The sequence below is a fragment of the Macrotis lagotis genome, chromosome 1, assembly GCF_037893015.1.
Source record: "Macrotis lagotis isolate mMagLag1 chromosome 1, bilby.v1.9.chrom.fasta, whole genome shotgun sequence".
Lineage (NCBI taxonomy): Eukaryota > Metazoa > Chordata > Mammalia > Peramelemorphia > Peramelidae > Macrotis > Macrotis lagotis.
The window spans coordinates 238,182,590-238,195,427 of record NC_133658.1 but is presented as its reverse complement, the minus strand read 5'-3'; the positions used below and the strand labels follow the sequence as shown (position 1 = coordinate 238,195,427).

Sequence of the window (12,838 nt, the reverse complement as noted above, 5' to 3'; positions counted from 1 at the left end):
AGGAAATACATGGTTTGGGGCTTCTTTCTCTACTAAGAAATTATTTATTTTCACCAAGATGCCATCCAAGAATAGATTTGAGTATTCCTCCTCAACCAACAAGATAAACAGAACTAAGATAGCCAAGATGTTGTAAAATGGTCATGAATGGCTTGGCAGAACAAGGACCTACTCATCTCTGCTCTTTTCTTCCTGCCTATCACAGTAACACAGTTTATTCAAAAGAAACATTTTCCTCTCAAATCAAAAAAGAACATTGATGGTTGCTGTGATCATGCTTTTTGATTCCATCAAAGGAGAGTCACAAAATGAGAAGGGGACAGGATAAATGTCCTCTGGAGGCTTCTGGCTTATAGGCTTCAGAACTCTCAGGAATGAGCATGGCAACTGAAAACAATGGATTTGCTGAATGTTTCCATCCTATAAGGTAGTTCTTATAACAAGTTGCTACTAGAGACAAACTCTTGGAACTTCAAATGAATGCACAAACCACTCTAATTCAGTTCCCAATTCAGCATTCAGGTTCTTTTTTGGCTCCTCTCTTTGATGGTTATCATGATTGCCACCATAATATAAAAGAGAAAATTAATGATCCCAAAATAATTAACAAACCATGGAAGTCAGGACTATGATAGCAGCTTCATCCAGTCTTAACAAAGCAGTGCTGTAACATCTTGGTGCTGGAAATTAGAGAGTAAAAACCAACTGAATGAGTTCTACAAACAGGTTATAGAGAAGATAGAAATGGTGGGGCAGTCAAGAGAATAAGGTAAGTCTGCCTATTCATACTGCAAGAAGACTCCTTCCCAGCTTTTAAATATAACAAATCCCACCTTGAACAGAAAATACTATTCCTAGAGTCAACTTTTTAAAAAAATTTTAAGAGTTAACTTTTTAACTAATGTCCAATCTTCATCTAGAGGCAAATCAAAAGTCTGAGATGGATGGATAAGTTGACTCACCCAGCTAAGACTTTAGCTCCTAAAACCCATCATTGATCTGCCATTGACCCTTGCAACTCTCGTAATACATGAATTGAAAGTTGAGTAGTTGACCTATAGAGACATCATCCTATCCCAAGATTCAATTACACAAATTATGATGATCAGAGGGTGGCAATTAGCGAAACTTGCACCCTGATTGGATGAAAGTCATTACCAGAAACTATCAGGAATTTTTCAATTGGAAAAAAGATAGGGAAAAAGCTGCTGAAAAAGAGTAACCTACCCTCTCTGGGTCATAGGAAGCCAAGAGTCATTAGTCTTACATTGATAGAGAAGGGAGAGATGTAATCAGAATTCATGTTAGACTGGTTATTATTATGACCTTCAGAATCTAATTTGGCTGTAAAAATACCTTCTGGGCTCCCTGCTTTAGGAAGCAAACTACTGGTCTGTCTTAAAGAGGTTAAATCATTGGGAAGTGGTGGGAATCTATATTGTCTGATCTTGCCTTCATCAGGAATAAATTCATTGATTTGGGGTTGCTTAAATACATCAAAATAAAAATCACCATTTTGAAATTCCTTTCTCTGTCTCATTAATTCAGAATCTGAGCTTATGCTGAAATTGCAAGCATCTTTTTTCTCTGTCTCTGCTTTCACATTTTACATAGTATGAGTATAAAAGTTAAAGTATATCAAATAATCCTGTTTATTTACACAATTTTCTTTTGAATCTTTACTGTTAATAGGGAAGTCAGGGAACTATTCCAAGCATACTGGATCTGGTCTGCCAGAACATTTATTTTAGCATCATGAAAACTTTTCAAGAAGTATTTGTGATGGAAACTTCTTGAGCATAAGGGTAACCAATGTGGGCATAATGGTGTATTTATAGGGGTAGGAAAGACTGTAATGGAAGGATGCAGGGGTATGTATTAATGAATTGAAGAAAGCAGCAAGGTGTACTTGTATTTGTATTTAAATTCAAGATTTCCTTTCAAGTTGTAACTTAGAGCCTACACATCTTTGATTCAAAGAAGAAATTGGCAGCTAATATGTGTCCTAGTGTTCCCTAATGTAAGTTCTTCTAGTGGTTGAAGATTCTTTAGATAAATTCTTTAAATGAATGCCCAAAATACTATAAGCAATACAGAGCTTGCCTCACCTGCAATTTCCAATGGAAAACCTTTCTTGATCTCAGTTATTACTATGGGCTCTCTGTTTCTCTTTCTCTTATCTCTGTCTCTGTCCATCTCTGTCTCTATCTCTGCCTCTCTTTCTCTCTGTCTCTCTCATTCTTTCTCTCCTCCCTCAAATAATCATTTATTTACTTATTTGTTTCCACATTATATACCCCTCAGTAGAATCCTTGAGACAGGGACTGTTAAATCAATAAATCAAGATCTTTCAAAGCACCTACTATGTTCTAAGAGCTGGAAATACAAAGCCAAAAACTAAACAGTCCCTGTCTTCATGAACCTTACATAACCTTAAGGAAAATGTAACTGCACACAATTAAATACAGAATATACAAAAGGTAAAACAAGTTAATGATGTGGGGGGGGGGGGTTGGTTGATGGAGCACCAGCACCTGAGAGGAAGTGAAAAAAAAATCTCACAGAAGAGATAGTACATGCAAAAACTCTGAGGGAAGATGCAAGTTCTAAGAGATGGAGGTAAGGAGGGAAGGGTGTATTCAAGGCCTTAGGCACAGACTATTCAAAAACATGAGAAATGAAATGTCCGGCATGAGACTGACCAGAAAGCAGGCCAATTTACCTGGAATGAAGATTATATAATTGGAAGTGAAGTATAATAAGCTTGGAAAGGTAGACTGGAGGCTGATTATAAATCAATATCAAACAAATTAATTTATATTTTATCCTAGAGGCAAAAAGAGTAGTTGTGTAAAGGATGGATTAGAGAAGGAAAAGACTGGAAGAAGGGAGAACATTGCAATAGGGCAGGTAAGAAATGATGAGGGCTTGAATTGAGTTTATGACTATGTGAGAGTAGAGAAAGGGAATGATGGGATAGCTGTAGAAGAGAATTAGTGGACTTAGCCATTCATAGGACATGAGAAGTGAGTGAGAGTAAAGTCAAGGATACTTCTTAGGTGTCAAACAAAGGTGTACAAACCTATGTTTATAAGCCTATGGATACAAATTTAGGTGCCCCTGGGAGAAGATTGACTCCCACAAGAGAACTACAAAGGTGAGGAAGATTAGTTGGATTTGAGGGGAGGGAGAAAGGGAGGGAGGGAGATTGGAATTAATGAAATCACCAATAAGAAGTCTTGGAGAAGAGAAGGGGGTTCAGGACACAGGTCATAGCTGATGATACAGCAAAGGAGCCTGGGAAGGATTGGCTAGAAAGATGGGAGGAGAATTAAGTTAGAGCAATGTCAGAGAGAGGAGAGAATATCTAGGAAGAAATGGTGACCAGCAGTGTTAAATTCTACAGAAAAATCAGTAAGGATGAGGAATGGGGGGATGAGGGAAGTCATTGGATATGTCCAATAAGAGATCATGGGTGACTTTGAAGAGGTCAGTGCCAGTTGAAAGATTAGGTTAGAGACCAAATAGAAAAGGGTTAAGAAATGATGTGAGAGGAGAGGGAGTGCACTGCCAGGCAAGCTCTGTTAACAACTTTTTTCTAGGATTTAGCTGTATAGAGAATGATAGTGAGAGGGGAAGTCAGGTTAAAAAAAGTTGTCTGCAAGGGTGAAGTGGGCTACAAGAAAGAAGTCAGTTGACAGATATTGAAAGCTACAAAGAGAAAAAAGACAGGGGTGAATGATTGTGGAGGCAATGAGAGCAGAAGGGTCGTCATCTCTTCAGATGCTGAAGAAAATAGGGAATGAGGGGATCATTGAAAACCTCTATTCTCTCAGTAAAGAATGAAAATTTTCTATCACCAGTGCAAATGCTTCATATAGACTCGTTGGTTTGGATTAGAGACAGCAAGAAGGTAGCCCTCTCAGCAGAGAAGAGAGTGAAAGCTGATTCACTCACTCTTTGGAACAGCTGATATCTCTGAACAAGGATTTAACCCTTGGTTTGTTTTTTCAAAAAGTTCCTTAATGGAAGGAGCAGCTGTGGAGTGATAGATCTTAGAGCCTCTGAGGGGTCTCTACTCAAAGCCTGGCTGCTGTTTCAAAATTGGGAAAAAGCAAATATACATGGAAGAAAGGAGAGAGTTATAAGCATAGAACATTATTTCTGATTTTCTCAAAAACTGGAGAGATTAGAGGCATTTTCTTGGGGCTAAGGTAGAGAAGGTGTTTATGTGTGTGTGAAGAATGGTACTTTACAAATGTGGGAGTTTGATGAAAATGAAGGCTTTTCTCTCTTTATACTCCGGACCCATGTAAATTCAAGAAAGAAGGAAAATTTAATTTTAAAGCTTAATCATTGAAAATATATCTATTGTATACTATTTTATGTCCATTATGTGTGGGTTACTGTAGTTAGAGACTTAATTAAAGTTTGAGTTCTAGGACCAGATCCTGCTCCTTGAGTACAGGGTCTTCTTTGGGTTCAATTTTGTATGTCCAGTGTCTTTTGATGTTGCATGAGAACTAGAATATCTGGCGGCTTCCTTGCATAAAGGAAGATCTGGGTTCAGCAATGGGGCAGTATGTTACCTCTGGAGTCAAAGGACTTCTGGTCCCACTTTTGTCATTTACAATCTGTGACTTTGAGGAGGTCACTTAATGTCTCTGAGGCTTAGGGAGGCAGTATCTTGTTTAGTGGAAGACAACAGAATTGTATTCAAGAAGTTTCAAATACAACCTGAAACATTTACTAGCTATGTGAACCTGGGTTATCTCTGGGCTTCAGTTTCCTCATTTGTAAAACCAGAGAGTTAAATTAATGGTCCAACTAAGGTCCTTAATATTCTAAATTTATAATCCTATGATTTACATTCATGAAGGGAGTTCTCACATTAGGAATTTCCCACATCAATGAATTCATAGATTCAGACCCTGTCCTTTAAAAAAAAAACTTCCTAGATCCTAGAACATTGTTTTGCACATAGTAGGCATTTAAAGGTGTTTGTCATATTGTTAAATGGAATAAGATTAAATTAGGGACCAGGTGACTGTAAGAAAGTTTAAGATCGTGTCTCCTGGGCCCCCAGGCAGAACAGACAAGAATTTATTCAATTTTTAAAGAATTCCAGATCAACCATTTTAGTTCATATGACTTAGCACTGAACATTCTGGATTTTCAAAAACCAAAACTATTTAAATGACTTGAATAAGTTTCTCAGTTCCAGCTAAAGATCACAACTGTCTTGAATGTGGTGATGATTATGATGCCTAAACAAATAATGCAAGTAATATTTCTGTTAAGTCTCTTCTGCCTTTTTTGTATCCCTAGTGGTGTTGTAGGCACTTAATAAATGTTTATTGAGAGTTTCAAAGAGTTTAAGTGGCATGTCCAAGGTTACTTGAATAGCTGAGGGAGCAATGGACTTGAGATTTTCCTGATTCCATGTCCAACCCTGTCACTATACCACTTAGCTACCACTAGATAGAGTGTTTCAGTATACATCTGGATGCCAAGAAGAGTCCATTGGATTGAGTCAAGCTCTGCTTTTCAAGAAAGGAAACTCAACAAATGTTTTTTAAGTTCAGGCATTGAGGTGATGGAGTTGGGGTGAGGGAAGGAGACATACAAAGATAATAAGACACAGTTCTTCCACCAAGCAACTAGGAATTTAATAAGGAAATGAATGTCTTGACAGTATTTCTTTCTCTGATTGCAGTGCAGGAGGTGATGCTTCACTAGAAAGTGTGACCACCTTGCCTAGTAAGTAAAGATTTGGCCCTTGGGTCTATCATAAGATCTGGGTTTGGGCTCTCCTGAAGAAGGAATTCCAAGAACAAATCCCAGCCAAGAAAGACACAATGTGACTCCCATTGAATGCCTTTAAGGGGGGGGGGGGGGGAAGAAAGTTCTTTTTCCACTTATCTCCAGAACCTGGTCTGTGTTTAGGATGCTAGAGTTTTTACTTCCATAGCTAAGATCCTTTAGTACTATGTAGCCTACCCCTAGGGAGCTAGTCCTTGGAGTCAGTCCTGTTTAGCTGATGGTTTCTGGTCCGGACCTGGCAGATATTTTATCTTCCTTGCCTTTTGTGAATTCTTGCACTGGAACATGGGGCTAAAAACAAAGTTCAGTTTTGGGGAGGGGGTGCTCATTCTGATCTCATAGTCTCCCCAGTTGAGAGTTGTTTGCTTTTCACTCTCCCCCTTCCCCTCCCAGATATCCTCCGAAAGTTTAATAGGAACCTAACAGGCTTCGCGTTGGGCGTGGGGAGTGCTGATGATGCCAACGCCTTCCTCAATCAGGCTGTCCCAGGAGCAAAGGCTGAGTATGGCATTGGGGGAAGGGTGAGATGGGACATTTTGGCTCTTCATGGAAAGCCCTTTCGGATACTAGCAGCAATCCTGCCCTTTTGTCATTTTTCCACATGGGTAGAGCAGTGGACTTTAAGTGGCTTCCCCTTCAATAGGCCCCAATCACTCTGACTTCACTGGCAACCAATGTATTTTCAAGACAACCCAGCCAAGACCAAGGTCTAATACCATGCCACAAATTGAAATTAGCAAAGCTGCACAGTCTAACCATGCTCTGAATCTAAATCCAGTGTCCTTTCCCATTGCAACATCTTGCCTCATGTCCCAGAGGCTCCTCAGGGAGCCAAAATGGTCCAATTTTCTATCTGAATTAATCAACAAAAAAAATACTTTCTTGAATTGAACTACCCAAAGAATCCATTCAATGAGAATAGCATAATGATGCTGAAGGGATTCCCTCTCCTTCCAAGTCTTGTTAGTAGCAAAACATAGGATCTAGAATTAAATAGTGCCTAGGGAATAATGGGTAGAAAAGCTGCAAAGAGGTAAACCTAAGTTCACTAAAAGTGGAAAAAAAAATAAACTTTCAAATGATTGGAACTATCCCAAAGTGGAATGAACTGCCTTAAAACATCGTGTGTTCCCCTCTCCTTGGAGGTTTTTTAAAGCACAGTCTGGATGACTTCTTGTCAGGTGTATGGAAGGAGATTCTCATTTAGGAGAGGTTGGATGACTGGTTCTACCATTTGTATGACTTTGGGCAACTTACTTAGCCTCTCTAGGCCTCAGTTTCTTCGTCTGTTGAAAAGGTTGGGCTAGATGACCTCTGAGATCCCTTCTGAGGCTGAGATTCTGTGAGCTCTTATAATCTAAAACCCAAATTTTACAGATGAGAATACTAAGACACAGGGAAGTTGGATGTATATTACACAAGGTTAGATGTGTTACATAATTATAAAATACAGGTAGTAGGTAGCAGAGCCAGGGTTGGTTTTGGAGACTGACCTGAACAAAGAACAGTAGGGTAGAGAGCCCTGTGGATTGGAAATCAGAAAATCTGGATGTGAATCCTACCCAGCTGGATTCCACTATGGTCCATTCCTCAATCAGAGCCTAGAAGTGTTGCCCCATTTGTCCACTTAAGCTCAGGCTTTTGAAGGTGCCATGACCTAATTTGAGATTTAGGTAGTCTGAGTTTTGCTGCCATCTGGACATCAAAGCAAATGGTGTTCACCTCTCAACCTCATGGTTTCTGTCCTCTGCCTGCCAAAGGAGGTAATCCCAATGAGGACTCCACTGCAGTGGCTTTGAGAGGCAAAGAAGGGGAGTCTTCTTTTCCCCATTATCAGAAGGAACAGGGTGGCTAGGTGGCACAGTGAATAGAGCACCGGCCTTGGAGTCAGGAGTACCTGGGTTCAAATCTGACCTCAGACACTTAATAATTACCTAGCTGTGTGGCCTTGGGCAAGCCACTTAACCCCATTGCCTTGAAAAATCTAAAAAAAATTTTAAAAAATCAGAAGGAACAATTGTTTTTTGCTCCACAGGGGACTTATAAAGCAAGTCCAGACCCTGGTGAAGAAGATGAAAACTGACCAGGTAAGGTAGAGTTAGACTGGTTTATGAAAAAACAAAAATAAAAGCTCCTAATTTCAATCTATCCAAATAAAAAGGGGAAAAATGGTACCTTAAAAAGTAGTGATTGTCCCATCACTGGAAGTATGCAAGCAGAATATGAATAAGCATCTGTCAGGGTGGCTCATAACACTCAAACAAGATAACTTTTGGGGATATCTAGACTGGGGACAATCTAACCTCCTCAGTTTATAAGTAAGAAAATTGATCCAGAACGATTGAGACTTGTTGAAAAAAAAAATTTCCTACAAGGGCTAGAAGACAGCTGTGATCCTTTCCAGGACTTCAATTCAACAAAAATGTGTAGAGTGACATTCATGTGTTTGGTACTGCTTTGTAAAGAAGTCAAATCAAGGTCAAATACTCTGCTAAGCACTGGGAATACAAATGAGAGCAAAAATAAAGGTAACCCCTGCCCTCAGGGAGTTTACATTTTAAGGAATGAACCTGAAAAGTCCCTGGGGGCCCAGTTGACTCCTTGGGCTACACTCCTTCTCTTATCAGAGATAGCAAAATTGAAACAGAATGATATGTTTAGTGTTCTCCTTCCTCCATCTAGAGAATTAATTTCGAAACAGACTGGAAGGTAGTCACTCTGCTCATCGGGACTAATGACCTCTGTGACTACTGCACTGACTCAGTAAGTAACAGCACTAGGGGTTTCTCTTGCTGGGTTTTCAATGTGGAGTTTCAGGTCCAGGGGAAACTTTTTGGGAAAATTCCCTAGAACCCAAACCATCACTGCCTGACTACAAACATCCTCACTCTTCTACCTCACTTCTAGGCCTAGCCCTGGCCTAAGGTATTTCATTTCAAGACTCAGCTCAAATGCTTCCTCTTTGGCAGACCTATCCTGATCCCCTCAGTTGCCAGTGCCCCCTATGAAAATTCCCTTGTATTGATTTTTTTTTACATATTTTGTGTTGTTTAGTATCTGCATACTTATTGGTTTCCTTCAGTGCCTAGTATGATGATTGTCTCAATAATCAAATATTTATTAGGTCTACTATGTTCAAAACACTGTGCTAGGCACAGTGAGATAGGCACAGGGAGATAGAAAAACAAAAAAAGAAACAGTCCTGCCCTTAAGGAGCTTGCATTCTGATGAGGGAGCTGTGAACATGTATAAATACATTTAAAATAAAGACAAATAGAAGGTAATTTGATGGGGAATCAAGAAAGGTTTCATGCAGGAAGTGATGCTGATCTCTGAAGGCAATTGGAAATTCCAAGATATTAGAAGGAGGAGGGAATGTATTCCAGGAATACAGGCAACTAGTGCAAAGTCTTATAGACCAGAGATGGAACAAGAAGTTTAGATGGACTGAAATTCAGAGCACCCAAAGGAGAATAATGTATAATAAAGGCAGAAAGATGGGATGAAAACAGGTTGTGAAGGACCTTTAATGCCACAGAGAGATATTTGACCCATCCCCTGAATGAATAAACTATCATAAAGTTATAAACCTTACTATATAGTATGAGACCTTAAAGATTCTGTGATCATTGATCTAAAGCTGTCAGAGAATCTCCTGGTCATATAATCTAATCCCCACATTTTGCAGATGAGGCAATCAAATCCCAGAGAGATGAATTTGTCTAAGACACTGTCAGTAGTTAATTTATAGCAAAAGCAGAATCCAAACCAATTTTCTTCAACTCTAAATCTAAGGTTCTTCAAACACTTTGCCATGGTTATCTTACATCCCAGAGCATCCCAAGATCTCAACAAGAGAGCAAGGAAAGGACCCTTTCCCCTAGCTAGGTACTAATATACTTGTCAACCCTTCAATTCTGATGAATCCACAAAAAAAAAGGGAAGAATGCAGGACATATTGAAAAAAGCACTGGACTTGGGAGGTTTAGAAAACTAAGGTCTAAATTCCTGTATCTGCTATTTACAAGTTGTATAAGCTGGACAAATTGTTTAGCTTCTTTGAGTCCCTATTTCCTTATCTGTAAAATGGCAATTTTTCTTTGCTCTGTGTTCTCTCCAAGTATTATTATGATTATCAAAGGAGAGAGTAACAACAATGAAAAGACACAGATATATAGGACTTTGACATTTTCAAAGTGTTTTACTTGTGATGACAATTATCTCTAAAATATTTTGTGGTCACAAAGAGGTATTTATATATAAAATAAAACTGTGGGTTGTAACTGTAAACTTCAATGAAGATAATCTGCCTCTTTCTACTTCTCAGATAAAATTATTTCAAAGATATTCAGCAATCTATTGGACTAACCTAATTTTGGGGGTTTTTTTTCAGTCATTTCCTTCAAGGATCCCCTTTTTGGTATAGAGGAAAAAAGTAGCCCATTTCAAATAAGAGAATAATTATTATTTCCTATATTGGGAAAATCCCTTTACTTCTTAGAACCTCATCTGTAAAATGAGAAATTTGGATTCTGAGGTTCCTTCTGGCTATAAATACTATATTCCTATGCTTTCAGACCCAATTGGAGATGAAGCATGAATAGCTGTCCATAGCCAGAGATGGGAGTAGAGAATAAGGTTTTAGTTACAGAGTAATGAGTGAAGACTGAATCATCTCTCACATTCTCTTACCCTAACCATATCATTCTCTCCTTTCTTTTGCCAGAATCTTTATTCAGTCACCAAATTTTCTGCTCACCTCCAAGCTGCCTTGGATTTCTTGCATAAAGAGGTAGGTTCAAGTAGCCTCTTCTCCTTGGCAAGAATTCATAAATCATGAAGTAGAATTCAATTTCCCCCTGGGTTCTAATGGTCCAGGGAAGATGGCAGAGGTCTGGGGTTCACATTCCTATATATTTCCTATTTTCCTTTGGAATCCTAGTTCTCAGAGAGACCCTGATTTTATAAGAGAGAAAAAAAAGCAAAGTATTCTTAAAGCTGATATGAACCAATTACTCAATTAACTAGTGTTTAAGTACATATTATGAGCCCAGTTTTGGGAACATAAATATGAAGAAAGTTGGGCATTCTATTATAGAGACAGGAACATATAGAAACATTAATAGCACCACAGATATAAAGCATATATGTGTATATGAATACATGTATCTATGTGTATGTGTGTTTGCACACACACACACACAGACACATAGAAAACACATACACAGAAAATAGTTAAACATAAAGTAGTTTGGGAGGGAGGGCACTAGCCTGTATCAAGGAAGATTTCATGCAAAATCTGGTGCCTGAGCTTCATCTAAAAGGATGAGAGGAACTCTAGGAGGTGTAAGTAAGAAGGGAAGACATTCAAGACATGGAGAAATAACCAGGGCAAAGGCACAGAAATGGGAGATAGAGTATCATGAGAGAAGAACAGGGTGAAGGTCAGTTGACTGACTCTCCAGGGTGAAAGAAGAAAGTGTGAAAGCTTAACATTAAAAAAAAAAAAACTAAGATCATGGTTTCTGGTTCCATCATTTCCTGGCAAATGGAGGGAGAAGAAATGGAAACAGCATCAGATTCTTGGCCTCAATGATCTCTCCAAATGGTGTCTACAATCATAAAATTAAAAGATACTTATTCCTTGAAAAGAAAGCTTTGGCCAGGGAACAGCTAGGTGGCGTAGTGGTTAAAGCACCAGCCCTGGAGTCAGGAGAATCTGAGTTCAAATTTGGCCTCAGATACTTCATAATTACCTAGTTGTGTGACCTTGAGCAAGTCACTTAATCACACTGTCTTGCAAAAACCAACGAAGAAGAAGAAAAAGAAGAAGAAGAGGAAGAAGAAGAAGAAGGAAGAAGAAGAAGAAGAGAAGAGGAGGAGGAGGAGAAAACTATGGTCAATTTGGCCAGCATACTAAAAAGCAAAGACCAAGCATTTAGACCAACAAAGGTCTATATAATCAAAACTATGGTTTTTCCAGTAGCAATGTATGAGTGTGAGAAATGGGACATAAGGAAAACAACCATAGAAATAATGCTTTTGAATTGTGGAACTGGAGAAGACTTTTAAGAGTCCCTAGAACAACAAGGAAATCAGTAATACTTAAAGAAATTAATTCAGACTATTCTCTGAAAGATACTAAAGTAGCTTCAGTTACTAATGAAGTTTAGTACTTTGGTCATATGGTGAAAACACAGGACTCATTGGAAAAGACCTCGATGTTGGGAATGATTGAAAGCAGGAGAAGTGGGTGGCAGAGGATGAAATGTATAAATAGTGTCATGGAAATAATGAACATAAACTTGGATGGATTTTGAGAGATAGGGCAGGAAAGAAGGGCCTGGCATACTACGGTACTTAAGAGCCACAGAGTCAAACCCAACTGAATTACTGAACAATTGAAACAGGGCTACAATTGGCACTAGATACATTTGTGCTTACCTAGCTTCTTGTTCACTTGTCACTGGGGATGGAGTGACAGTACTGCATGTCAAACTGCAAGGAATCCCAAAAGAATCACTGTTCTACGTACAACCCTGGAAGTGGAGTCAATAGCTCAGATGCCTCTTGAAGGCTGTGAATTTGGGCTTGAAATCAGAAAGATCCCATGCCCACTAAATGTCCATTTGAAGTCTCCTTCATCCCTCTTAGCCTTAAATTCTCATGATATTAAGCTAGTCGATATATAATATACTTTGCAAAGTGGTTATGAGAAAAATGTTTTAGGACTTTCAAAGCCCCTCCTCAATAAAAACCAGAAGTCAAACTGCCAAGGAACATATTGACCACTGGTTGAAGCAGTTAAATGAATATGCAGCCTAATTTGGAATAGATCTAGTAACTTCATGCTTTATGAGGTTAGTCTTTGGGTAGGTCAAGGAGATTCATCATGTCATTAGACTCAAGGATCTGACCATGTCACACTATTACTCAAGAAAATGCCTCCTATTATCTCCTAGAAAATTTATAAATATCTATGTCCCTAGAACATTGAATGCAGTCTACACTTAGA

The 12,838-nt window shown here is 38.8% G+C and overlaps 1 protein-coding gene across 5 annotated transcripts in view; it reads left to right on the top strand.

Annotated features, from left to right (window-relative positions):
• The window catches only part of PLB1 (phospholipase B1), a 224,008-nt gene that overhangs the window by 131,483 nt on the left and 79,687 nt on the right, over window positions 1–12,838 (top strand). For all 5 annotated transcript variants that reach the window (XM_074209801.1, XM_074209798.1, XM_074209799.1 and 2 more), the window contains 5 exons: window positions 5,717–5,760; window positions 6,217–6,325; window positions 7,859–7,910; window positions 8,506–8,586; window positions 10,550–10,615. In XM_074209801.1, the coding sequence (XP_074065902.1) occupies window positions 5,717–5,760; window positions 6,217–6,325; window positions 7,859–7,910; window positions 8,506–8,586; window positions 10,550–10,615 (352 nt within the window). The remainder of the gene's footprint in view (window positions 1–5,716; window positions 5,761–6,216; window positions 6,326–7,858; window positions 7,911–8,505; window positions 8,587–10,549; window positions 10,616–12,838) is intronic.